Raw genomic sequence first — 25,883 nt, 5'->3', positions numbered from 1 at the left:
CGGAAAAACCGCCCTTGGCACCCGTGCTCGTGTCAATCTAGGCTAACTACCACAAGATACCACAATCATGCACCGTTGTGATACTCTTAAGCACCAGATTTCGAGTAGTGGCTATATCGTCTTATGATTGTCGACCCTGATTCCGGCCTGTATGAGGCCTCTTCTCAGCAATACAACGTGGTGCTCTTTGATGGTGTTAAAGCTGATCATCGTATAGAGTTGGGATATCCTTACTTTGAATCGTCCTCTGTCCAGACTCTCTCCGAAATACTATATAAAGACGTGGTGTCGTTGCACTAGGCCAACGCTTTTGTGCCTCTTATCCTCTACAGGGAGTTATTTCCTGTCATGGGATCTACCATGCATCTTGATTTATCCCCGCGACCCTCCAATGAAGCTCACGGAGACACTAAATGTGGTCCAGCGCTAGGTCAAAGCAAACGGGAAAGGCTAGGTCAGCCAATGCGAGCTGGCATTGACAAGAGTACGCAAGGAGGCAAGGACCTCAGACCGCTTGGATACACTATCACTGTTTCATCCCTGGAGGGAGTCTTTGAAAATGAAACCAAACATGCAGCTAAGAATGGGGCATACGTTCATACCAACATGACGAAAGCTGCCATCAACATGATCGCCCAACCAGAAGCTTCTATCATGTGGAAGACAAAGCCTGGTGGTGAATACAGATCCAGGGTACATGTCTGCTGCACCCGAAATGGACGGCGTGGAGGATGGCGCCGGGAAGGTGTTGTGGCCAGTTGCAATCGGGGAGTGGAAGGGACGCCTGTCTGGAAGTGATTTCTGAAACATTATGGCGCAGTGGAGGTCGATGTTGACACACAAAGGTGAAGGATGTATTTGGAAAGTGAAGCTTGCATGCCCTGCTGTATAATTAAACTTTGTTTGGATAATCCCCTGAAACAATACCCTCCGCGGTACAAAGTGAAAAGGGCCATTCAATGTACACAGGTACCTATGTAGGCTATTATTTTAGTCTTCTTGGTGCTCTCCACCGAACTCCAAACAGCTATCCAATATATGCCTTTCTACTTGGACCTCTTGAATAGGCCTTGAAACACAGGCAACGAGTTTTCGACGATCGTCAACAGGTTATGCAACTTAGTGACTGGCCCTTGAAGATGACTCACCTCTTGAACTGTAGTTAAACATATAAATGGCGCCAAAAATAGTCCTCTCTTGCTTTATGAAGCCCTGTAATTTTTGATAGACCATATCAGGGCTAGATACCTTACCTGTTCATCACGTGCAAGTCATGGCTCAAGGCCAAGCAAAGATACACACGCACAGCAAAGAAGGCGTAGTGACAGTCCATTGAAGCCCGCATCACAACTTAGCTACACGGGAACAGATGATTCGACATGGCAAAACGGGACGATCACTCCAAATATCATCAACCAGTTCCTTTTTTGCCACGGCCCATCATGCCTCAGCCTCGTCCCGCATGATCTCCACAACAAGCTCCGGGAACGTATCTTTCATCCACTCAACTGCTTGGAGGAACGCATCCAGCCACTCAATTTCCCGGCTATCGATCATGGAGCGGGCATTCCCACAAAGATGTAAATCAAGCAGCTTTTCGTGCACCGAAAATACTGGAACATCTGTGAAACGGTCAGCTTATCTTCTTCGGAGAGGCCACAAGACCTTGCGAAATGAACAAACGCACCATCTTTTAGTTCGGTTCGTGAGACTGGGACTCCCATCGTGAACGGTCTACTGCTCATCACTGTAGGCTTTTCGTAGCACCTGTCGAGCCCTTGCAAAGCAATCTGAAGACACTGAGAGATGCGGACGGGCGGAGGTTGGATTGTAAGAACGATGGGGCTTGGTTTCTCTGTGATGTCCAGCAAGGAAGGGTAGGCTTCTACAACCCTGGTCCAGAGGCGGAGACGCCAATCATAAGGTATGAGACAAGCATGCGAGTAACGAAACCGACAGTGGCCATGTTTGGATGTTTTTGGCTCACGGCGACGATCAAGATCTAGAATCCTAGGTATGAACTCGGCAACCACTCGCAGCTGCTGTGGAATGTGGCTAATATTCTGGCGTGGAGATTGCGGTGCCAATGACATCCTGAGTCGGGTGTAGTGGCGAGAGTATTGAGCGGCCAATGCCACGAGTTGCTGGACCTTAACTGCGTTGAGCCGTGTGTGATCAGCCGAATATCCATCCATGAAGGCCTTATTTGTGGGAGCGATCTTCCCGGTATCGGTCGGTTGGTATGCTTATGACGGCACCCGGGCCGTGTAAAAACACGTTGCTGGCCTTTGGTTGCGAGTGGTGTTGAATATGACCCAGGGTCCACTCTACAGGCGCATCTCAGCATTTTCATCTCTGTGTAGAGCTCGCGGCGCAGTTCATCGGCATCCGGGAATGGTTCACTGGTAAGCCAAGGTACTATCGCCGCTATTTCTTCCAGTGAAAGTTCCTGGCAAAGAATGACAATAGAGTTCTTTTCCACGTACCATTCTTCGACGAAACATATCCGGAGTCAGATCTAGCTCGCCATCTGTAGGATCATGCCTATTTTCCATCAGCAACAGTGGAAAAATAACAGCAGAGAGAAATGGAAATCAAGCTAACCAGCTCCCGCCGCCCAAGGGTACTATTAGAGACATGATTGTCTGAAACTCGGATCTCCGAGCCACATACACAGGCCAGATGTCCTTCCATGCTGGGCTGATGACAGGAGCGTTGGCTAGTTGGCAGTTGTCTTCGGCACATATCGACAGTGCAATGATATCTCGGAATGTCAGGTTGGCCAGGATAGGCTCGATGAGTTCCGAGGGAAGGCACTCGAGTCTGCTGGCAATGCGTTTGTCCTTTGCCGTCATGGTCATGGTGGCATGAATGCGTGTCCAGCTCGACGTTTTGGAGCCATCTCATGTGGAACTCTTCGCTGGAGCTTGACCAGTCCGAGTGGGTGGATATGTTTTTGTTAGTGGCCCCTGACTTTGCTGCGATGCCGCGGCAGCCTCTGTTAGTGCATCGGCAGCCAAATGAGCGATCCGTAACAGCGCGTGTAATTACGGTTAGGGCGGCTGACGGAGAACGGGCGGTCGGGCCAACTTCGGTCTGTCGCCCCGCGCTTACCCCTGTCCACCAACCTACTCTAGATTGCCATGATGTCTGGGCTGGGGGTGGGCGGCCATCGAAGTTGGGTCTGGCATCTGACAGAGGTTGGCAGGGGCCAACTTTCACTTTACCAGCCATGTCTTGCTCATTCGCCAGCAACAACACCACCGCCATGATACACGACAACGCCGTCGCTTCCCAGGCCATCCCGAGAACCAACGGAGTTGCGAAGCAAGGTGAACCCGCGCCCGTCGCGCAACCGCCGCAGCGCGCCCTGCCAGATATCTGCTACGAGCTGCGGGGCAAGATCGATGCCTTCCTTACCGAGGACATCACCAACGACAATGTCTTGCGCAATGTGCAGAGCCAGATTCGGGTGTCCATTGGCGTGATCGAGGAGGCGCTGCGCCAATATGGGTAGGTGCTGCGTCATTTCTTGCCCGGAGTGAAGCGGGGGCCGTGCCGTTTGTGATGTGCTGCATTTGCGACATGACGCTGACCTGTCTTTGGATGCAACCGTGTAGGCTCGATCACCTCTCTCTCTCGTACAACGGCGGCAAGGACTGCCTGGTGCTTCTGATTTTAATCTTGGCTTGCTTGCCAACTTGCACCAGCCCGCCGACTTCCTCTGGGAGTGTTGTCGCAGCCCCGTCCGAGATTCCGACTCCGCCATCACAACCGCCGACGTCGGAACCCGTTGAATCGGCTCACAGCTTCCACACAAACAAGTCCCTCCAGTCAATATACATTGTTTCTCGTCATCCGTTTACCGAGGTCGAGGAGTTTGTGGAGAGAACGGCGCAGGAGTACAATCTCGACCTGAAACGGTATGCGCTACCAATGCGGCCCGCGCTCGAAGCATATCTACTGGACCGTCCCGCGATCAGAGCCATATTTCTCGGGACAAGACGGACCGACCCCCATGGGGAGTTTCTCTCGCACTTCAACCCCACTGATGCGGGCTGGCCGCAGTTTATGCGCATTCATCCTGTGATCGACTGGCATTATGTTGAAATCTGGGCAGTAAGTTCAGCACGTCGTCACCTGCACACCAGACGAGTGACGCTAACAACCATTGATCAAGTTTATCCGCCATCTTGATATCCCATTTTGCGATCTTTACAACCGTGGCTTCACGTCCCTTGGCGGCGTCACTGATACCCGTCCGAATCCCGCCTTGGCTGTAGACGAAGGCGCATCTAAATTCCGGCCAGCGTATGAACTTCGGGACGATGACGAGGAGCGCCTTGGCCGAGACTCATAGGCCAAATTCCGAGAACAGGGCGGTAGATACGGGTGGCCGGAAAGTGGGAATCGAATTGTATAGACCATAGAATAGCATAGATGGCGTTTGGGGGCGGCTGGAAGGGTGGTTCGTTGCAAAGCGTCTGGTGCAGTTGGCGCTGCCAACCCCACAAGGTTCATTTGACGTAGCAGAGTTGTTCATGGCCTCCGATTACGATCTACTCCCTCTCTTTGGAGTCATTGGGGCTCTCTAATATATGAGAAGTGAGGGGGCAACTCTGTATGTCATAGGTGCCATTGGGAACCGTAAGCTTTAGCCAATTGTGCATCACTGGCTTCGAATTGCCTTAGTTAACTTTCTTGGGCAAGCATTGTTGACTGGCGTTCTCTTGGAGCACGACGCTACAAGGATAAGTCAACTACAATCAACCAATGCGTTACGTGACAAAGGAAAAGGGTGTTTCAGGGGTTCAATGTCACTGGAAGGGATCTCGTTTTGGGCTGCCACCTCTGCCCTGCGCCGAACCCAAGTTTGTATATATATATATATATATATATACCTGTATCCAGGATGCCAGCCGGTATGTTTTCCGCCAACTGCTTTCGTGCCACCTTGTGTGTACTGTGCAAGCCTCATGTGTCTGTGACAGAATATGGTAGGTGGAAGGGTACCCACCATGCCATTGGCCATGAGTAACACCCTACACCAACTTTACAAGCCAAGACCTTGATGTCACTCTTAAACATCATTTGCCAACAACCTCACGACATCATACAACAACATCGAACATTATGATTCATCGCCTTGTTTTTCTCCTGGCTTTCGCCGGCATAATACAAGCACACGCCGCCTCTCCAACAACAGCAAAACGCCTCATCATAGACACTGATCTATTCAGTGATGTTGAGTGAGTCAATCTGCCTCAGAATTGTGCCTTATTCTCTCCTGACTCATTGCGCAATGCCCGCCTTCAGCGACGCCGGAGCCCTGCTACTCGCAGCCACATCATCTTCCGCCGACCTTCTCGCCGTCAATATCAATTTCCCCTCCACCTACTCGGCCCTGGCAGCATCTGCCATTCTGGCCCATTATGGCAGTAATACTCCCATCGGGATCCGGCGTCCACTGACCAATGTCACGTTCTTCGACTCTTGGTTTTTTGAATTAGGCGAATACACAAGCAAAGTGGCTTATCACTGGTCTGGAGGCTCGTTGCCCTGGGGCCATGCCGAGGATGCCTGGGATCCAGTCGCGCTGTATCGAAAAATCCTCTCCGAAGCCCCTGATCAAAGCGTCACTATCACTTCCATTGGATTCTTTGATAATGTTTGATATATTTGCCTCCCCTACTGGTCTACTTCTAGCTTCTGCTATGCTTCCTTGTTCAGACGCTAACTATCATGGTGCTGTTGAACACAGTTGTCTGGGCTTCTTAATTCCTCGTCAGATATATATTCACCGCTTTCAGGTCCCGATCTTATCGCCGCCAAAGTCTCGGAACTGGTAATCATGGGTGGTGAATATCCCTCCGGCTACGAATACAACTTCTGGGGCGTGAGTTACCAAAGCCACATCGTCTTTTCATCTGTCTCCTACCCCTGCCAGTGCGGGTAGCCTGAGGCAAGCAGAGGCAAGCATGCTAACGAACATTGCCAGAGCAACCCATCTATCACCGCTCATGTTGTCAATACTTGGAAGGGCAGCCCAATCACCTTTTCTGGGTTCGAGATAGGGCAAAATGTAACGTCTGGCCTTCGTCTGATCAACGAAGGCCCGCGGGATGACCCGGTCAAGGCTGCGTATGTCTATTACGGGTACACTACAGCCCGTCCGTCTTTCGATCCTCTGACGGTGCTGTATGCAATGGAGGGGTTGAGCGATCTCTTTGAATTCGGAGTAGAGTATGGATACAATCACGTTGAAAAAAATGGATCAAACAAGTGGGTTTATGACAAGGGGGTCACTGGTCAGCGCTTTTTGAGACTCAAGGTGTCTGAACACGAGGCCGGTGCTGAAGTGGACAGGAGACTGCTTCAGGCAGCATGGTCTACACAGAGAGACCAAGTACTCACTCGACAAGAGGTTTGACCTATTCCGGATAAAACAAGGGTTGATACTCTGCTTATTTCGCTTGGTGCCAGCTTTCTCTGGTATGATTCCTGTTCCGCTTTCTTGTACAAATATCTAAATACCCCGTGCAGATCCAAGACCCTCGTTTCATTGTGCTACAAGCCCTGATCGTCCACAATCAAACGGGCTGAATAGCCTGTGGGTAGTAAAAGAGCTCGGTGGGATCAAGCTCTGTCTTGAGCGCTCTCAGCTTCGGCAGGTTCTTTCTGTAGTAGACATCCTGCGCCATGGTTCGATTCATAGTCGGGTCGGCGTAGTTGATGTACATTCCCCATTGGTCTGTGGTGAGCCCATCGGTGAAACTCTTGACCCAGCCGTCTAGGAATTCAAACCCATTTGATGGGTAGGAGCCGAAGTTTACACGGTCGTAAAACTCGTAAAGAAAAAGGTGATTGTTGGGGTCGCGAAACGCATAGGCCGTTGCATTGCTGGCCACCTTTGTGATGGCCGAGTTGGCACCGCCATATAGATCGATGATGATGAACCAGTTACGATTGTTGGACATAGCTTTTTGGATCCAGTAGTTGGCAACGTTTTGCAGTACATTACTGGGTAAGGCGGGCGTGACTAGACTCTTGCTGTAGAATGTCTCAACCTGAGATGACGGTTAGTCTTGTGGTCATGGGTTGGAGTCCTTCAAACGCACCAAGTTGTAAGGACGCGAAACATCCACCTGCTGACCATAGGTGTAGTAGGAGAATGCACCCATCCAATCATACTGCTGTTGCTGAGAGATCTGTGCATTGAGCTTGGTGAGAAGGGGTTGAATCGCCGTCCGGAGTTGAGCCTGGGTACCGTGGTAAAGGCCCTGGATCTGTGTCTGCATGCGGTTTCCAAGGATACGACCGTTCATCTCCTTGGGCATCTCGGCCTTGAGCCAGTCTTGAATGGTGGACCAGCCTTGTACAATAGCACTCGCATTAGTCCATGGCAGGTTGATGGCAAAAACCGTGACCTGCGAAGGGGCGGCAAATGTTTTGAACTTGAGACTCGTCACGATTCCAAAATTGGACCCGGCACCACGCAGCGCCCAGAAGATGTGAGGATTTTCAGTTTGGGATGTTTCGACCACGCTTGAGTCCGCGAGCACCACGGTTGCTCCAACAATGGCGTCGACGGCCAAGCCGTAGGTGTGAGAGCTGAATCCAAAACCTCCATGCAGAGAGTGCCCAGCAACCCCAACACTAAAGTTAACGAAAAAGGTTAGCAGTCAAATAGAAAGGAGAGTGACTGACTCCAACCATGCCAGAAGGTGGATGTATTGGCAACATACCCTGGACATGTTCCGTGACTGAACGCTCTTTTGCCGTTGTTATAGAGAGCTGTCGCGACGCGGCCAAGACGAGCACCGGCTTGGACGGTTGCGATCTCCGTTGCCGAGTCATACGTGACAGCGTTCATACGATCCAGCTGCACCACGAAGTGGCCATCTTCACCACCAAGCCCAAAGGATGCATAGCTATGTCCACCAGACTTGGGGTTGACTTTGACCTTAACTTTGGCAGCACATGAAACAGCAGCCTGCACCTGCGCAACCGTGGTCGGGACTGCGATGGCAACTGGTGTATATTTGAGTCTTTGGTTGAAGGGGTTGGAATCGGCCCTCCAGTCGTTCGAGTTGGGTGCGTCAACAGGCACATTGGCAGTTCGCAGACAATCATCGATAGCTGCTCGCTTGGCCAAGCGGTTCGATAGGGAGTTGGCAGCAGCCAAGCTCACCAAGGTGATCGATGTAGCAAACGAGAGATGCATTTTCAGCTTCGGACTGCGCCCGCCTGCTCTGATGAAAAGCTTTTCTTCGATTCGAACAGATATCAAGCTTGAACGAGGGCCAACGTATGGCACCAGCCCTTGATATACATCTATGAACCCCGCACATGCAAGGGGCATGATGCGATCATAGAGTCCCGCTACCGTAGAGTGTCCTTTCAGGGGACTGAGTAGCAAAGGAGCCGAGTTCTATTCCGACCCACCACGTTGGCGGGCTCGTGGACATGGAGACTCGGCATCATGGTCCCGGGATTACTATTAGCAGCCTGCACGACGGAGACGACGGGAGGATTGCCCAAACTCCCGGAATGCGGATAAGAGATCGGCGCAGTACCACCGAGAGTACCAGGTGTGATGTTAGCTGTGGCGGCACAGTTAGCCTAAAGCACAACTTCGATGTATATGTACTTATGCTGGGTCTGGCCAGTCACTCCTTTTCCCCAGACCCAGCAAGAGCCCGCCAAGAGCCGGGTACCAGATTGTGTGTGATGGGATAACAATATACCGAAGACCTCCAAATGCAACCGCAGCAAGGCTTGGAGGCTGGTGGTTGGTGCGGTTTGCGGGTTCATCGTACTTGGCGATGATACCCCGGTCTCGAGTCGGGTTAATGGGGGAATTAAGAGGACCACCAACCCGTTATCGCACTCGAAAGAACCACCAAGGCCTCGATTCTAGTTCCAGAAGATTGCGCGATGACAGATATTGGCCCGGGGCAGGAATCTGACGGATTACAGCCTAAAGCGGCTCCGCGCCTGAAGGTGCAGCCCGAATAAACCACCCACCCAACGGCTGTTCCTGACGGTAATCGAGGTTACAGAGCTGAGGAGCAGATCCAAATTGACGGCAATATCTGGACGCTCCCACGCACGTGGCCAAAGATCTAGAGCGACTGTCCTGGGAAGAAAAGTGAGATGTCAACCATCTTATGTCTTGTGCTCCACGGATGAAAACCGGCCATTTCATATGATCGTGTGATACACAACCAATGAGTGGGAAATGAAAGCTGACGAGCTGGCGACGCTCTCAGGCGGGTAAAATGAGACGAGCGCAATCTCGGTCAATTTGTAACGGTCCGAACGGAGGTGCTTCTATTCAACCCAAAGCCAACGTACTATCCCACATATTGTGAGATAGAGTTCTTGCGTTGCTGTGGGGTTGAAGTCTGGGCTGGAAGAAGATGGGTTTGATAGAAGCTGACGATACAATCCTGCAAAGAAGCCGAGTTAGCCGTGCGCAGAAAATAAAAGAGGCAATGTTATTGAACCAAGTTAAATTCTATAAATTCTGTCTACGACTCGAGGTGATGATCCGGAACTGTAGATTTGTAACGCAACGGAATAACTCTGGTTTGATATGCCGGTTCTGTAAGCGATGCGTTCTTTTTGATGGCACTGGGATGGAGCTGGGCATTCCGACTAGCGAGTATTCCGCAGAAGGAGCGTTCTGCTTCCGCTTGGATGCAGTGAAACAGACAGGATGAGGGAAAAGTCTCTGTAATATTAAGCAAATTCAGTTTAAACTAAACATGATCTCAAACAACTTCCATTCTCAGTTGGCCATCTATGCCATGTGCTTTCACGGAGGTCTGTGTGATGGTGGCTTGAAGCAAAGACAGGGGGGTGTCTTGGCATTCATGAAGGGACAAGGATAGGAATTCGGCTTCATGCCCCACTACGGGTACGAAGTACCAAACAATTCCCCACCGCGATATACTTAATAGGTACTATTCATATCTTGTGGCTATCTCTATCATTGGAATCAACCACCGCATTTTATGATTAATCATGGCTGCTGCTGATGGTTGAGACTGTCGCACCACAATATTTTTGGTGCAACTCAAGAATGCGGGAAGAGCCGCTGTGACCCTCACCTTTATAAAAGCTTAATTTCAGCCTCAACACCAACAACAGTTTGTGGGGCACGTGCAGTCCAGCATACTGGAGAGAAATATCATGGTTAATAAGAGAGGCAGGGTAGGTGCGCAGGTTATATGATTGAAACCATTTTCCCGGCTAATCTCTCGCCTCTTCCACTCTTGTTCTTCCTCAAACTTCATCCTGTCACAGGCATACGTTATGTGCCTGAAAGTCTTGTTCTTCATTACGGTGGGGTCATCGCCAGTGCTTGTGGAATGATCATTCCAACGTCTCAGCCTGTGGCATAGCGTTGGGAAACAAGGGGAATGGAGCTTCTAAATGTTGGGTTGAGTCCCGTGGCCAGGAATTTGTTCAGGCAAATCGTGGGGCCCTTATTCTTTTCTTAAGTCTCTGTTTTGAGGTTGCAAGAGAGCATGAAAAGTTGTTCCTGGCTGGCTGCCACGCTGCCAACTGGAAACAGATTTGGATGCAATGGTCTGTGCGTCCTTGGCGTGGAGCAGACTGCAAATCAATAAAGCCAATGAGAGAACGGCGTCCAACATCAACAAAGAGCGACTGCAGCCCTATAACTGGCTTTCCCTTTTTTCATTTCAAGGATATCTATGTGTCAATGCCTTTCTGGCCTGCTATAGTAAACTACACAGGTCACCTCCTTTCACTCATCAATAGTTGGTTGCTGCCTTTTGCACATTGCATTTTGGGAAGAACCGCCCCGTTTTCGCCTGCCAGCAAGCCCCGGGACTCGGATTCGACTGCCGTCAACGGGCCCATTTGGGAATTTGTCTGTTCGTTTTCCTAGCTTTCTCAGTGTCTCGACGCAAGCCACGATGCCTTCTTCCTCAAGTAGCGCCCACGAGCCGAAACTTTTACACTTTACCCCTGTTCCACCTGGGTATCGCCACGTCCCAAAAGGCAACATCTACATTACCAAAAACTGCCGGTTACTTACCCATGCCGCCAAACAACCTTTGTATGTCGTTGTTGATAAGCGCAATCGAACCCTCGGAATTCGCTGTCCAGATCGCATTTACCGCCAAGTGCTCTCCTCCTATCACGAAACCGCACCCAAGCGAGCCCAGGCGGTACAGAAGCGGGACGCGCTGATCGAAGATAAGTTCGAGGCTATCATCCTCAAATTATTCCCCAAGACACCAAAAGAGTCGATCCCGGTCATCGCCAAGCATGCCGTCAAGAAGAGAAGCGGGAGAGTGGGTAGGAGCACAAAGATAGGAGAGTTGGAGGACAAGGTCATGCTGGCCGTGCGAGCACATATCAGGCATGTTCACACAGACTACGAAATGTTGTTGAGAGAAGGTGTGAACAGGGAGGAGGCCAGGCAAAGGGTTTGGGAGAGAGTCAATGAGGTCGCAAGCGAGTGGGGGGCTACCACGGGAAGCCTCTTCCGAAAGAGGGCAGATAGCGCAAGGGGCAAAATGGTGAGTAGGGATAGGCCGACTGGAGCAGCACCAGATACGGGGAAGAAGAGGCCACATCGCCCAGTCATGACAAAGAGGGTACAGGTCACTGCTCCGGAAACAGCCTCGCCACTAGACCAGAGTGTGACAGAGCCGCCAGGAAGGAAGCAAAAGAAGCGGAGGGGGAGATACACCCGGTTCCTGGAAAGGAAGGCGAGGGGCGGTGTTATGGCGATTTCACCAGACGGGGTGCGCGTTACACGGCGAATGGCGAGACAGTCCTTGGAAAATTCCAGCGCGGAAGCAAACGATGGAGTCGAGGTTATAGAAATCTCTTCGGACGAGGATGGCGACGAGGATGGCGACGAGAATGGCGATGTTTTGGAAGACGACCCCATTAAGGTCTTCATCGTTGATAACGACGACGAGGAAGCTTTGGCTGTTTTCTCTGTCGATGAAGACACAAGCGACAATGACTATGAGAGCGATGACAGTGGCTGGAGTGGGAAGTCTTGAAGGCTAGGTTGAAGGCTGCTAGATGGCAATGCTGGTATACCGTTGTGACTAGAAATTGTTGCACAGACTGAATTCTGAGAGACGGGGCCAGGGCGGAGTTGTCCAAAAGGCCTCGGCATGTCGGTCATCAAGCGAGGGTAATTCGGGACCGGGCCCAGATATCGGGCGGCGCGGTCATGAGGCATGCTTCATCCGGTTTCCAGTAGTTCGCGTTCTAGACTTGACAGTTAGCTTGACGTTGGCCAACAATTCGTTCCGGAGAGTCGGTTCATCGGCTAATCAGAGGGGAAATGGTCCATCCGTGAAACTGTCATACTAGTCTTTGACTGGTGGTACTGGTCGGTAAGGGTCTCCTTTCCAGCCTTTTGGAGAACAGGGAGGCACGAGCCCGCCGTCCGACGGTGCTGAGTCCACATCCCGTCCGCACATCCCCACCAACATCCGGACTCCGCCTTGGGGATTTCGGCGCTGTTGTTTGCATTATTGGCCAATTCATTCACAACGCTGGTAATTCTTAGACGGCTTCCGCGGGGGTACATAAATCGAGGAAAGTCCCAGGTCGAATGGATGGTTTGGTCAAACTTGATGAACACGAGGGCCGACACAGAATAAACAGCCGATTTCGCAAACATGGCCCAACAGAAGAAGCAGCAGATCACCTTTGAGGGTATGTTCTAACCATCACTCTGGAAAGCAGCCTAATCAAGTTTTATAGATTACCTCGGTGTGACTGAGGCTGCGTTTGAGTGGGCTGACAGCTACGACTCCAAGGACTGGGACCGTCTGCGAAGATGCATTGCTCCCACCCTGCGGGTATGTTGATGGGCTATCCACAACGAAGAACTGCCTAGTCAGACAGGGCAAAATGGCTGATACTGAAGACGTAGATTGACTACCGGTCGTTCCTCGACAAGATCTGGGAGGCCATGCCGGCCGAGGAGTTCATCAGCATGATTTCGGACAAGTCAGTGTTGGGCAACCCCCTTCTGCGCACGCAGCACTTCATTGGCGGTGCCAGCAAGTGGGAGAAAGTGTCCGACGACGAGATTATTGGCTACCATCAGCTCCGCGTGCCGCACCAAGTCTACACAGACTCGTCCCTGTCCAAGGTGGAGGTCAAGGGCCACGCCCACAGCCACAACACTCACTACTACAAGAAGGTCAATGGCGTGTGGAAGTTTGCCGGGCTGAACCCCAACATCCGGTGGTTCGAGTATGATTTTGACAAGGTATTTGCAAGTGGTCGCGACAACTTTGGTGAGCACTGAGGTAGAGAGTAGAAGAGATCAGGTGCAGGGAGAGTTACGGGACCTGGAGTCGGGTGGCGGAATTTGGTGGGTGATGTTTGGTCGAGACTTGGGTAGTAGTTCCATAGAGCCAGGAGCTTTGAAGCGCCTTGGACACCTGAATACACAAGGCCATTTCGCACTTAATGTAAATGGAGTGTCTCCCAAGTTGTGAGGTTGTGGAGGGGGACCCTTGCACTGATGACGGGATGGTGGGGTCAAGCTCCCCATGCCAGCCCATGCAGCACATGATTGGAGCACAAAACATTCAATGGGCCAGGCCTCAAAACCTTGGCTTTACTTGACCGTGGCGTCCGACACTTTTGTAACATCCGAAGACAACTTCCTTATTTCCCGCGAAATTTGTCAATGACAAGGAAGAAGCAAAACCCGGTTGCAGGTCTGCATTGAGGAGGGACTGTATTCCCGTCCGCACGACGATGCGGGAGTTTATGCAGTATGTCAGAAATGCCTTCTACGGTGCTACAGGATGGAGCGAGGATAACTCCTACAAGGACTTGAACGTGACAGCAAGAGGTACACATGTTTATCCCATGCCCCTCTCACTGGTTTCGTAGCTGACGATGCGTGTTCGACAGAACTGATTGATTTCCCGCTGCCTCGAGGAATTCGCTTGAGCCTTTCTTCCCTTGCCACGCCACACTTCGCAACCAGCTATCAACTCTGCAATGTAGGCGTCGTAGACGGCTCGATATCATACCTCCACAGCTCGGTCCCCCTGGCTGCCGTTCCTGCCCAGTCCGACAAAATACCGCTAGGGGCTCTTATGAGATCCTATCGCGGGCTGCATCAGCTCGGCTCACGAGGAGGAACACCATGGTCGTGGGAAACTGGTCCTCAGATAGGGACAATCCCCCAGGTACCTGCTGTTGCGGATATGGGTCAAGTCCCGAATAAGGACAAGAGCTCGCTGTTGTATGGTCGGCTGTATCTCCCACAGTCGCTGCTTGAGGCCATGGTAATCAAGCGGTTCAGTCCGGCGCTGCAGGTTCAGATATCGGCTGTCAGTGAACAGTCTTTGCGGAACGGAGGTACAATGCTGAGCGTCGTTCAATACGACCGGGGGAAATACGGAGTCGAGGGGCTTTACTCGACCGACGGAGGGCTTCTTGGCCTGAGAGGATTGTATAATTTCGGTGGGGATGCTTCCGTAGCTGTGATGGGTTCCCAAAATGGGACGGGCAGTCCAGAATCCACGGAGAAGGAGCGAATTTATGGCCGCTTCAGCGCTGGAGGAGAAATGTACTATGGGACCTTGAACAAGTCTGGAGGCATGTCCTTGGGTGCACGTTTCGCAACTCTACCCACGCACAAAGGGACGCCGCTGACAGCGACACTTACTATCAACCCGCTCATGGGAAACATCAACACCACATATGCCGTGCTGGCGAAGGACTTTCTTGCCATGGCGACACGGATGGAGTTTAACGCGTATAGCTACGAGAGTGATTGGGCTGTCGGCTTAGAGCTATGGAGCAACCGACGACCAGCCGGTTTCCTGCTTGGTGCCGAGCCCAGCCTTGATCTTGAATCCGACCAGCCCGAACTTCCGAGCAAAAAGGAGAGAAGTTTCCAGGCAAAGATGGAATGGCGGCTAGACGACCCTGAACCCGAACCCGAACCCGTCAAGATTGCTGAGAAACCAACAGAGGGTAAAGAGGAATACCTGGGCGTGTTCAAGGCCCGGCTCAGTTCCAACCTCGATCTGGGCTTGATCTGGGAGGGTCGGGCCAAATCACTGATCTTCAGCCTCGGAACTGGTGTGGATTTGCAAAGGTTAGGCGAGCCGTTCCGAAGCTTGGGATTGGAAGTGCAATACTCCTCTTGAGAAGATGGCTGTTAATGCCCACGAGGAATGTCTCTTGAAGGGCTAGCTAGCATGACCGCGATTTCGACTGTTCGGCAAGAGCGGCTGGGGGGTTTGGAGGCAAGAAAGGTTAACTGGGCGCCATTTGGACTTCGGAGTACCTTGATGGTCCCAAACATGCATTTGTTCTGACGTCGGTCGCCACACCACCAATGACATGAAATCATTGAGATTACACCGGTGCTGGTGCAGTACCAGCCATCAATCCCGATGGTAAGCTAGGGGCCGGGTGTCAGCGGACACCATTAGGTTGACAGGTCTGGCGCAATGGGATTTTGCAAATGTTTATGGTGGCTACTTCTCTACTGGTTGGCGGTCATCGGCTTGGTGTCTCCAGAGTCTTCGGGGAGTGCCTTCCAAAAGCCTTAAAACACAGGTCCGGGCCCCTTCTCCGGGATTGGAATCTCCCCTTTTTTGTTTTGGCGCACCGTTCTCCCGGCGATGCGGTTTCCTTGCGGTCTCCTTGCGGCGTATGAGCACCTACGCTGTTTTCCACGCCACGGCCGTCTTCCATTCACATACCCTAAACCTCTCCTGCTCCCTTACCTAAGCATTGTCTGTCTTCTGGACTCTCGATCCTGCAAGCTTCTTATCTCATCCGTCTGCGTCCGAAGCATCATCTCTCGATCAAGAATCTTTACTCAAGCATAGCACTGTGGTTGTTTGTCCAAGGAGGGCCATTGGGATTTGCCGGTGCGTGTTTTTTCCGCACGTACCCAAAACCTCTGCAGTAGTGGTAGTTGCGCTTGCTGTTTGAGACGTGCGCTAGATGGCGAGCTGGTTGCTGACTGGAGCTTTAGCCATCAAGGTTCTCGGTCGAACTCCCGCCTCCCGCCTCCCATCTCGCCTTTGAGTTGCGCCCTCGCTGCCCACCCCTCATCTTCACTCAGTCTCTCGTACATACCGAATCTGTCGTTTTGGTGCCCATGATTACTTTGTAGTCGTGGTGGCCCGAGAAAGTTGTCGCCAGAAAATTGCGGGCTACTGAACTGCGAAGCGCAAACGATCCAGTCTTCCGACCAAGAACACCATTATATATCAAGTCCATATCGACGGGTTAAGACTTCATTTGGTACGGAATCTTACAATCTTTGCGCCCACAGCTTTCCGGCCCGGCCGATCCTCCTTCTCAAGGGCCGTACCGCCCGCACCAAACCTCCCCCCCTCATGTGCCCGTCGGTAAACCTCGAAAGAGAAGGCTGGTCAAATCACACAATGCAGCGCTCGGAGCTGTTACTCAGAGATGAAGCGCCAGCGCCTAGCTGTGTAGGCACACTGTCGAGCAGAGATGATCTGGGATTGCGTATCGCCTCCGTCTTTATCATTCTACTTGGCTCTGCCGTCGGTGCGCTTTTGCCAGTATGGTTGGCGAGGAGCTCCAAACTGCGCGTACCCAAGCTTTGCTTCTTCGTCGCCAAGTATTTTGGTACAGGAGTCATCATTGCAACCGCTTTCATGCATCTCCTCTCGCCAGCGTCCGATAACTTCCGGGATGAATGTCTTGAGCACATTCTTCCAGAGTATGATTGGGCTATGGGGATCGGTCTGGCAACCGTGATGGTCATGTTTCTCCTCGAAATACTCGTTTCACGCTTTGATTTCGGCTTTCACTCTTCACATGGGCACCAGGAACCCCCCGAGACACTCATGGTGGATAGTGCTGCACTGCGCCCTGTCAGCAGCCGCTTGCGAATGCACGGCCGAGAACTTGTCCCATCCAGCAGCCCAAGCGGAAGCCCCTCGCCAGTGGCCAGCAGCATCGAAGGTGGAATGTGTGGTAAACACCAAATCCCAGTGTTGCGCCACGAAGTCAGTTACCCGCCTGGGGGGGAGAACCACCTGGGCCATTTACGAGATCATATCGAGGGCGACGAGCATCCCAACTTTGCGGGGCAGATGACGGCCCTGTTTATCCTCGAGTTTGGTGTCATATTTCATTCCATCTTCATTGGTTTGACCCTCGCCGTCACAGAAAACTTTACTGTGCTTTTTGTTGTGCTGGTATTCCACCAGACCTTTGAGGGTCTTGGCTTGGGTGCTCGCCTTGCAACGGCAACATGGCCTCCGGACGCTAGAAGATGGACGCCATATGTTCTCGGGACTGTTTACGCTCTTAGCACCCCTCTGGCCATCGGTATCGGGCTTATAGCGAGCAAGTCGATGTCACTGGAAGCTACCACCAGCAAGATTGTCAATGGTGTGTTTGATGCAATCAGTGGCGGCATCCTTCTGTACACTGGCCTCGTCGAGCTACTGGCTCACGAATTCATGTTCAACCCCGAGATGCGCAAGGCCGGTTTGCAAATGCAACTGTGCGCGTATGGTTGTGTGTTTGTGGGCGTTTTCGTCATGGCTCTCCTGGCAAAATGGGCTTGATTGGCAGATACCTCCAGTATCAAAAGGTCGATTTTCGAATTTGGCATGGCGTTGGAGTTGAATCGGGTACAGGGTGAAGCGTGCATCATGCTGGGTCATGTTTATGACGGATGAATGGTATATGGAAAGAGCAATAGAGCATTAGAGTAATGATCGGTCCGTTTGATCAGGGGACAAACGAAGAGCGGGGGCATGTTTCATGCCCAAAATACAAAAGATATGATGGTACCTTAGACAGGCATGGCTTACGCGCCATAGACTCCCATCATGATGTTCACGTAAACAGGACCATTGTTGGTATTGTTTTATGAGTACTCGGGTTGCTCATGATAGAGCTGAAATTGAATAGATACATATATATCTTGACATAACATTCGTGATCGAGGCCACCACCAACACCATGGGCAATATCTTCCGCCCTGCAACAGACCTTCTGACTTCCTGTCCCTGGCCCTCCTTTTATGGACTGCAAACAACAACAGTAAATTACATTGGAATCGTGTGATTTGAGTTTACGGCAAAAAGCCCATCGCTGAGCACCGGCGCAAAAAGCCCACCAACTTGCCGTAATAGTCTCGACAAAAGGTAGAGTGCACAACGAAGCAAAGGAAAATGGAAAAATCACACAAACAAGACAAAGCAAAACAGTCAGTCAAACCGAGAAGCAACTGCTCTTGCGAATGTGCTCCTAGACCTGAAGCTCGATTCCCGCCGAACTTCCCTTCTATTTCTAGGGTTGGATTTCCCCCTTCGACCTATAGACGTCTTGGGCTTGCCACGGGTCGTGCGGAAGTCAGGCTTACTTCCATTGTCGTTGGTTCCGCCCACAACGTCAACGTCGTTGTCCTTGATGGTGCCAACGCGGCCCTTCTTCAACCGTGCGGAAAGCAAGGATCCCGGCGCCTCTGAAGTAGCGGCTCCAGCATATGTAAACCGCTCAAGATTGAGGGAGATTTGGGAGCGGTAAATGGGGTGAAGCAGTGGCTGTTGAGAGGCTTGGGGTGGGCTCGTATGGGCGACAGGAGACTCGCTATTGGGGTCTTGCCCGTCATTTTCAAAGTAGGCTGAATGCCCGCCCATAGTTGACACGGGGTCAACACTCTGCGTTCGGCCAGTAACTTCAGAGCCAGGAGATGACACAGGGCTTTTGAAAGCAGGTCGGTGTGGAAGCGAGAAGGTAAGGACTGCTCCATTACTAGGATCAGCTGCATCACGGATCCGTCTAGAAGAGGCCTCGATGTTCTTCTGGATTCTGTTCAGTGGCTTTGCCACTGGTCTAAGATCTGTGGATGGGAACACAGTCCACTAAGATGGTCAGCAAAGTTTATAATTCAAGGAGACACAGAGCATACAGTATCAGGGGCTGCAGTCCCATTGTAAATCCCACCATTGCTACGAGAATGAGGTTGGCGAACACCTTTGTCTTCAGTCCCCTTTAGCTCTGTCTCGAATTGAATGAGCGGCAGTTGCATGTCATCCTCTGATGGCCGAGTCTCAATTTCCATATCATCGCTGTCTTCGTCGTCTTGTTGGATTGCCGAGTAGGAAGATGGGCGACTCATCTGTGCTTCCTTTTGGCTGGTACATTTCTGGCTGGTACATTTCTGGCATGTACAGTTTGGACACCCCTGTGGTCCAGATGCCCGATTGCCCGTGACGCAAAATGATATCGACTCGACACATATTAGGATCCCAGTGATCCGCTTTAGCTGGTGCAAAAAGTCCCAGCACTGAGTCCTTTGGCATTAGCAAACATCCTCATACTTGAGGCCAGCTGGGGATTACTTACATCTTGGCACGGCTCGTGGTCAAGAAAGAGCATAGCCTCCCGGTAGTAGTTAGGGACATCTGCCCCTCGCAGCTCCCTCAGGCGCTCAATATCTGACGTGTTGAAGACTTCCTTTAGGGCCTTCATTACCCACCAGACGGCGAGCTTTTTCTCAACATGGCATGCCGCAAATCGGCCCTTATGCTCGGGCAAAGCAGTCTGGTTGCCGTTGTCCCGCTGGGACGCACGAACCTTGAGGCCATGGAGGTGAATAACATCCCTAACCCGTTCTGTCAAGACAACGTTATCAAGAACCCGAGGACCACGGCCTGGATTTGGCTTCCAGCCGCTGACTGCAAACTGCTCAACCTTCACATCTTTGGGAGAAGTGGTAGCAGAAGCTATGAAGCCCGCGGTTGCACTAAGAAGCTCATTGCCCTCTTTGCCTGGCTTGAATGTCTCGAAGCCACCTACAGGCTTGAGAATGACCAGGTCCTTGGCGCGCTTGTGCAGTCGGCTGCGCGAGTAGTGGTGATTGCCAATTCGACGACTGCACTCTGTTAGGGATCTGTGAAAGGAACACATATTGTAGGGGTGGACCAGAATGCTTACCAAGATCGCAAAGCGGCGGGATATTTCAGAATTATGGCAATTCTCCTTCTCTCACGTTGCCGACTTCGGGAGATTGGGGGAAAGCCCAGGTGTTGGTACATCTTTGGCTTTCCGTCGAACAATGAAGCGCGCGAGTACTCCCAGGTGACACGGCCTTCAAGGTCTTGTGCTTTCCTCGAAGCGCCATATCTCAAAAGGAGCTTCACAATAGCGAGACGACCATAGAGAACGGCTGTCATAAGTGGTGTTGTCCCATGTCGGTCGCGCGCTTCGATAACTTTTCTTGTACCGCCAGGTGACGTGGAGGTGCTCTTCAGGAGCTCTCTCACATGTTGGAGGTCGCCATTGAGAGTCGCAATATGGAGTTCTGAGAGCATCAACGCCTCCCGAGTAAGCTTGATCGAAGTCGAAGAGAACGTCTCCATTTTTTCGACGGCGTCATGAAATGCGTGGGTTGAGGTCAAGAAAATGAGAATAGCGAGAGAAGCTTGGAGGAAACATGGATGGACCGGGCGACCAAGGAAATCTAGGCTGCGGCTCTCGGTCCTGGACGACGACGACCTTAGGTCAGATGCCTAATAGCTGGGGCACTTGGAAAGAGCATTAGAAGGAAGTCGCGGTCTCGAAGAAGCTGAAAGGTTGAAGCTTACCTTGATAGCTAGCCACCTAGGCAACAGTAGACAAGGGGTGGTGGGTAGTGGTGACCAAGGAGTTACTTTGGAACAGGGAAGACAGCGCAGTGTGGTTGGATTACGTCGACAACCATGACGAACTAGAGGGAATGGCAGGTGTCTAACCATGTAATGACTCGAAGTAGCGAGTGAGAGATGCTTCTCGGAGAGTGCCTTCACAAGGAAGCGATAGGGTACCTTCCCAGCCAGGAGACAGAAGTGGTTGACTACTTATCTAAATATACGCTTGTGAGAAACAAAATGGTAGGCTAGATGTTGAGACTGGCAGCTTGCTTGGGTCATAAGTGGTTAAGGACACAGCAGGAGAATGTCGTCTGGAGGCCGACGTTGGCATTTGACGAGGTAACTGGGTGCGCTGAGCCGTGGAAACGTGGCCTACGTGTCAGTCACGGAGAAGATGGGACTATTGTTTGTTTGACTTGGTTTGTTGGGTATTGATTTACGCTCTACGCGCAGGAAAGCTGGAGAAAATACCGTCTTATGGCAGATATGCTTTAAAAGCTAGCACATATAAAGCCAGCTTGGTCGCCTAGGTGAGCGAGGAAAGGCATGATCAAGCAAGCCATTAAATCCTTTCTTGACGCCTAACCCATATGCTACCGGGAATCCATGCCATGCCGACCCTTCCGTTTCACATCTTTGCGTACTCAGCAAAGAGCCTGGTGTGTAAAGCGACTGTTGGAAAAGACGACATTTACTCGTCATCCTCATCCTCCTCACCCTCAGCCTCAGCAACGGTCTGGGCAATACCTACGTTTACGTACGTTAGCAAAGTGCAAACGGCTCGAGAGATCAAGTACACTCACGGTCAAGATCACGCTGACCCTGCTGCGTGATGCGGCGGCCACCCTTCTCCTCATCCTGCTCAAGGACCTGGATCTTCTCAAGAGCCTGCATGATCTTGCGATCAACGCTGCCGGAGGCCTCGACGTGGTGGGAGGGGCGCGAGCCACGGTTCTTGGCGCTGCCGTGAACGCGGCGGAGGCGGCCGACACCAACGGTCTTGCGAAGGTAGACGTGACGAGCGACGGCAGCGGCACGGACGTAGAACCAGTCGATGTCCTGGGGAGGCATCTCCTTGGCGGGGCCGGTCTTGACGGTGTCAACCCAACCGGGGACGGGGAGCTTGCCCTGACGCTTCAAGAAAGCGGCGTAGGCGCCTATTCAGAGTCAGCCATTTGCCGCACTGCGCACCAGACATATCGAGGCAAAATGAAGCAAAGCAAGACTTACCGACAAACTTGTGGGCCTTGAACCAAGCAACACAATATGATTAGCACAATTCCGTCTTCAGAGATCTTTCGACCCCCTCACGCCTGCTCCCATCATCTTCCATGTTGCTGTCGTGACCAGCGGTCCATCGTCGTCGGCCAACCCGAGCCTCGTTTGAGGAAGCTGGCAGCGACTCGGACGGCGAAAGAGTGTTCGGGTCTCGGTCGCAAAGGCCGTCATGGCGAAGGGCTCCCAAAACTTACATCGACATCGCGAACGGTGACTCCTCCAGGCATTTTGACGGTGTGTAATGGGTGATTTGGCGGAGATGAGTGAGGTTGATCGTTCGTGTCGGAAGCTGTCGTTCGGAGTCGGACAAGGCGCAATCGCAATTGAGGTCTGGTATCTGGAAATTTTGCGGAGTGGACGTCTTGGCAGAGAAACGTTGATTAGGGCTGTGGCCCTGGCAAAGAAGCGGGGCGGTTTGGGAGTGAATCAAGTCTTTGACCCTAACCCTTGGTGTGTCGACAATTCATCTCCACATGGCCCATCACGCAGGCAGTTGGAGCTGTGTATGCAACCTTACGTCCATGATTCATCTGAACATCTTCACGCGGTGACCGATCCCAGGCCAGAGCACACAACCGCCGTAGTCTTCTCTTATCTACCGGATCCCATTTGCCAGACACCCAGCACCAAGCTTCCCACATGGTCGGCCTCAAGAATGGGCTCCCGGCGAGTCTCAGTTGCACCGAGCTTGAGGGTCTGAGACCCGGGGCAACCATCTGAAGATGTAGTAGTGGAGATATACTAGAATACGCAGGACTTCAGAGGAGACGGACTTCATGCATTCGAGTAGTAGTACTTCTGCGCGCTCGAAGTCCCATGTACTTTCTCTTCTGTATGAGGTGGTGTAGGCAGCAGGGATTTGCAACAACATTTAACCATCAACAATGTGAGTACTTGAGATGAGATTCCCAGACAACGTTATATACAGCTCTCGTCTACCTCCGAGAACATGAAAGCTTTTTACCTATGTATTAAATGGGAACAACACTCACAGGAGAGGCCACAACGGTGGGTCGATACTGCTCGACGTCATCCCGGCCCACTGGTTCAAGGTGGCGCCTTCAGCGGGGGATTTTCTTTGATCGCTGCAAACACGAAGGACAACAGCATGGATGCCAGGGTCACAAAATCCCTCTTGCTCTCTTTCTGCAGCCCTTTTCTTCGAGGAACTTTCGTTGAGACGATGGACCCTTCTCCATATCCTGCATTCTGTGCCGCTGTTGCGAGGGTATTGTGTGGCGGACGACCCCCGATCTTGGCGCCATCTCTTACAGGTACCGTTTCACAGCCCAGGCCGTGATCTCCAAACCCCAGCTCAAAATTCAGCGACTGTGCAGGTCACCCGCTGGCGAGTGTGTCCGGGATGTGCTACAGGGGTGCAGCCCTCCGTTTTGGGCCAAACACATCCCATCTTTTGGCAGGCGTGTAAGCCGTGGAACCAAGCTGCCCTGCCACTGGTCTCTCCCAGCGTCAACAGACAGCGCTTCGCTCTCCGATGGCCTTTTCCGCGCGTCTTTCAACAGGAAACATTTGGCCCTGACCCCTGCGTTATCCTCTCATCACCACCATCCCAGACTCTGATCAAGGATCAACTGATCGGCCCCTGAATCGCCATCCTGGATTTTGCAGGCCATCGCCTTGGTCACTTTCAACTTCGGCACGAAACAGCCCTCCAAGTGAGCCTAGGTGTACACATATGAGAGACCATGAAACCCCATCATGAAGTCCCTTTTACCCCAAATGCCCGTGTAGGGGGTGATAGGGCCTTCTTGTGGAAGCCCATGAACAGGGATAAGTAGCCAGGCAGGGCCGTCCACTTCGTCTGATATATCTATGGTATATATCCCCTTCACTCAACTCTCAGCGTAGTGTTGTGAATATCATCCATTTCTCACGTTCCTTCTTCATTTCTTTCTTGTCCTTTTTCCAGTCTGCTGCGCGGACATCAATTCCTTTCTTCGAGCAGGTTGATCGGCTGTTTTCTGCCGTCTCTCATTCATTTTCATCTACAATCATGGTGTCTTCACTCACTTCTTTGCTGGCCTGGGCTGCTGTCGTGGGAGCCTCCCCGCTTGTACGACACCGGGCAGTTGACTCCCTCAATGAAGAGGCCACGGCCGAAGCCCATCAGAGGGACAATGGTGCTACCCGGGCTTTCTCCAACGTTGAGATCCGAACATCAGACGGGAAATGTCTTTTCGTTGACGAGCTGTCTGGAGATTTCCGAGCCAACCTTACTCCCGTTCAGATTGCGGACTGCGGTTCTACTAATGGGCAGGGCTGGGACGTCATCACTGCCGGCGCTCATATCAGAGGCGATGGCGTGGCCCTCATCGTGTCATCCTTGACCAATGCTTGCCTGAATTTTGATTCGCGCCGACAAGCCGGGAATCAGCTTCTGCTCTTCTCATGCGGCGGTCGAGCGGATGGAGGTAAGATTATTGGACTGATTGAATAAGAGAATGTATACTGATATTTTCAGGGGGTGATGTGACTGACTCTCAGCTGTTTGACTTTGACGGCGGTGCCGGCCCGCTTTCACTGAGCCCTCAAAACGAAGGAGGAAACTTTTGCGCAACCGCAAGGGGGAACACTCTTGACATTGCGAACTGTCAGAATGGAGACGCCAGCCAGACCTTCACCATTGGTGGTGGTGCCCCGGCTAGCGGCAACAACGGTGTAAACGGCGGCAACAATGATGACAACAACGGTGGGAACAACGGAGGCGATGAAAGTGCTGGCAACGGTGGAAATGGCGGAAATGGTAGTTCTGGTAATCCTAGCGGTACCTCCACCTCGAGCTGTACTAAAAGTACTCGAACAGTGACTGTTACTCCTACGACCGCACCTTCAGCTGCCCCTGCCCAGTCAACCACCACTGCCCCTGGTGCCGGGAACGGTAACATCAACGATGGCAACAACAACGGCGGGAACAACGACAACGGCGGCAACAACAACAAGGATAATGGCAATAACAATGGCGGTGGGAGCATCCCCTCGGTCAACCCTACCGAACCTGTGCCCGTGTCTCGTGCCGGCGGTACTCTCCAGCCCACTGCTGCAGCTCAGTCTCATCAGCGGGACGAAGGCGCTACCCGGGCCTTTTCCGATGTCACCATCAGGGCACCAAACAACAAGTGTCTCTTTATCGACCCGACCGCTGGCGACTTTCGACAGAATTTGATTCCTGTCTCGCTTGTGGACTGTACAGGTAGCCCGAACGAGAAGTTTGATGTTATTACCGCTGGTAAACATAACAACAACCGGGAACTTGCTGCTTTGATCGTGAGCACTCTGGTAAGTGATCCCTAACCATTAGCATCACCACTAGCTTGCTTTTGGAGAATGTTACTAAGACAACTTCTTTAATAGACCCAGGGCTGTATCAGTGTTGATCTCAGACGGCAGCCAGGGGACACCGTCACTCTGTTCTCATGCGGCGGACGTGCTGATGGTGGTAGGTCCATCTTTGCTTTCCCCCCCTACGTCCAGGATATAGCGCACCAAGCTAACAGACCTTTTTTCAGAGGGAGAAACCGATGGTGCTCAGTTGTTTCCTTTCCTTGGGCAGACAAGCTTTGCCTTGGCACCACAAAACGAAAGGAATCAGACTTGTGTCGTGCCTGGAAACGAGAGACTCGAAACCGGACCATGCGCTACTGATGGATCTGAATTGTTCTCGATCTTCGAGTAAACGCAACCCTGAAGGTGTCAAAGGGTGATCCGGATCTATGATTTCGGACCGTCGATAACTTGGTACCGCGGAGGATGGTGATGAACTTTGGCTAGAAATTGGCTTCTTTTTCACTTCTGTTTTAACCCCCCTTTTCTTCGATTCTTGACTATCTGTATTATAGGGTATTATTTTGGGACTGGGAAGGCGTTCTGGATATCGTAGACTTGAAGACTCGGGCATTCTGGATCGTT

At 51.9% G+C, this 25,883-nt stretch overlaps 12 protein-coding genes across 12 annotated transcripts; 7 read left to right on the top strand and 5 right to left on the bottom strand.

Annotated features, from left to right (window-relative positions):
* Positions 1-2,399: 2,399 nt before the first annotated feature.
* On the bottom strand, positions 2,400-2,861 carry QC763_711660 (uncharacterized protein; the record flags this gene model as incomplete). The annotated part of the gene is made up of 2 exons (XM_062916159.1): positions 2,400-2,544; positions 2,605-2,861. 2 exons carry the CDS (start codon positions 2,859-2,861, stop codon positions 2,400-2,402), a joined length of 402 nt encoding a protein of 133 aa, XP_062762182.1.
* On the top strand, positions 2,715-4,824 carry FAD1 (3'-phosphoadenosine 5'-phosphosulfate sulfotransferase). The gene is made up of 3 exons (XM_062916158.1): positions 2,715-3,513; positions 3,621-4,119; positions 4,181-4,824. The coding sequence occupies exons 1-3, from the start codon at positions 2,906-2,908 to the stop codon at positions 4,358-4,360; spliced, it is 1,287 nt and encodes a 428-aa protein (XP_062762181.1). The 5' UTR covers positions 2,715-2,905; the 3' UTR covers positions 4,361-4,824.
* A 141-nt stretch (positions 4,825-4,965) lies between these two features.
* On the top strand, positions 4,966-6,632 carry QC763_711640 (uncharacterized protein). The gene is made up of 5 exons (XM_062916157.1): positions 4,966-5,249; positions 5,317-5,668; positions 5,762-5,896; positions 5,999-6,492; positions 6,544-6,632. The coding sequence occupies exons 1-4, from the start codon at positions 5,134-5,136 to the stop codon at positions 6,428-6,430; spliced, it is 1,035 nt and encodes a 344-aa protein (XP_062762180.1). The 5' UTR covers positions 4,966-5,133; the 3' UTR covers positions 6,431-6,492; positions 6,544-6,632.
* Positions 6,451-8,362, bottom strand: QC763_0111050 (uncharacterized protein; the record flags this gene model as incomplete). Its single annotated transcript, XM_062906487.1, has 3 exons — positions 6,451-7,067; positions 7,119-7,656; positions 7,746-8,362. The coding sequence occupies 3 exons, from the start codon at positions 8,360-8,362 to the stop codon at positions 6,591-6,593; spliced, it is 1,632 nt and encodes a 543-aa protein (XP_062762179.1). The 3' UTR covers positions 6,451-6,590.
* Positions 8,363-8,369: 7 nt separating this feature from the next.
* On the bottom strand, positions 8,370-9,203 carry QC763_0111040 (uncharacterized protein; the record flags this gene model as incomplete). The annotated part of the gene is made up of 3 exons (XM_062906486.1): positions 8,370-8,408; positions 8,446-8,603; positions 9,197-9,203. 3 exons carry the CDS (start codon positions 9,201-9,203, stop codon positions 8,370-8,372), a joined length of 204 nt encoding a protein of 67 aa, XP_062762178.1.
* Positions 9,204-10,949: 1,746 nt separating this feature from the next.
* Positions 10,950-12,053, top strand: QC763_711620 (uncharacterized protein; the record flags this gene model as incomplete). Its single annotated transcript, XM_062916156.1, has 1 exon — positions 10,950-12,053. One exon carries the CDS (start codon positions 10,950-10,952, stop codon positions 12,051-12,053), a length of 1,104 nt encoding a protein of 367 aa, XP_062762177.1.
* A 285-nt stretch (positions 12,054-12,338) lies between these two features.
* Positions 12,339-13,321, top strand: SCD1 (Scytalone dehydratase; the record flags this gene model as incomplete). The annotated part of the gene is made up of 3 exons (XM_062916155.1): positions 12,339-12,720; positions 12,769-12,866; positions 12,941-13,321. The coding sequence occupies exons 1-3, from the start codon at positions 12,684-12,686 to the stop codon at positions 13,319-13,321; spliced, it is 516 nt and encodes a 171-aa protein (XP_062762176.1). The 5' UTR covers positions 12,339-12,683.
* A 458-nt stretch (positions 13,322-13,779) lies between these two features.
* On the top strand, positions 13,780-15,188 carry MDM10 (Mitochondrial distribution and morphology protein 10; the record flags this gene model as incomplete). Its single annotated transcript, XM_062916154.1, has 2 exons — positions 13,780-13,876; positions 13,939-15,188. 2 exons carry the CDS (start codon positions 13,780-13,782, stop codon positions 15,186-15,188), a joined length of 1,347 nt encoding a protein of 448 aa, XP_062762175.1.
* Positions 15,189-16,394: 1,206 nt separating this feature from the next.
* On the top strand, positions 16,395-17,603 carry ZRT2 (low-affinity Zn(2+) transporter zrt2; the record flags this gene model as incomplete). Its single annotated transcript, XM_062916153.1, has 1 exon — positions 16,395-17,603. One exon carries the CDS (start codon positions 16,395-16,397, stop codon positions 17,601-17,603), a length of 1,209 nt encoding a protein of 402 aa, XP_062762174.1.
* Positions 17,604-18,033: 430 nt separating this feature from the next.
* On the bottom strand, positions 18,034-21,002 carry QC763_711580 (uncharacterized protein). The gene is made up of 5 exons (XM_062916152.1): positions 20,634-21,002; positions 19,984-20,573; positions 19,393-19,921; positions 18,956-19,333; positions 18,034-18,908 (listed from the first exon to the last, which is right to left on the bottom strand). The coding sequence occupies exons 2-5, from the start codon at positions 20,406-20,408 to the stop codon at positions 18,252-18,254; spliced, it is 1,989 nt and encodes a 662-aa protein (XP_062762173.1). The 5' UTR covers positions 20,409-20,573; positions 20,634-21,002; the 3' UTR covers positions 18,034-18,251.
* Positions 21,003-21,134: 132 nt separating this feature from the next.
* Positions 21,135-25,268, top strand: QC763_711560 (uncharacterized protein; the record flags this gene model as incomplete). Its single annotated transcript, XM_062916150.1, has 4 exons — positions 21,135-22,842; positions 22,951-23,230; positions 23,283-24,388; positions 24,439-25,268. Exons 3-4 carry the CDS (start codon positions 23,971-23,973, stop codon positions 25,266-25,268), a joined length of 1,248 nt encoding a protein of 415 aa, XP_062762171.1. The 5' UTR covers positions 21,135-22,842; positions 22,951-23,230; positions 23,283-23,970.
* Positions 21,370-22,183, bottom strand: RPS19A (Protein component of the small (40S) ribosomal subunit; the record flags this gene model as incomplete). Its single annotated transcript, XM_062916151.1, has 4 exons — positions 21,370-21,425; positions 21,482-21,835; positions 21,909-21,924; positions 22,151-22,183. The coding sequence occupies 4 exons, from the start codon at positions 22,181-22,183 to the stop codon at positions 21,370-21,372; spliced, it is 459 nt and encodes a 152-aa protein (XP_062762172.1).
* Positions 25,269-25,883: the final 615 nt, after the last annotated feature.

This window comes from Podospora pseudopauciseta, assembly GCF_035222475.1.
Source record: "Podospora pseudopauciseta strain CBS 411.78 chromosome 7 map unlocalized CBS411.78m_7, whole genome shotgun sequence".
Classification (NCBI taxonomy): Eukaryota; Fungi; Ascomycota; class Sordariomycetes; order Sordariales; family Podosporaceae; genus Podospora; species Podospora pseudopauciseta.
This window is presented reverse-complemented; position numbering and strand designations above follow the sequence as displayed.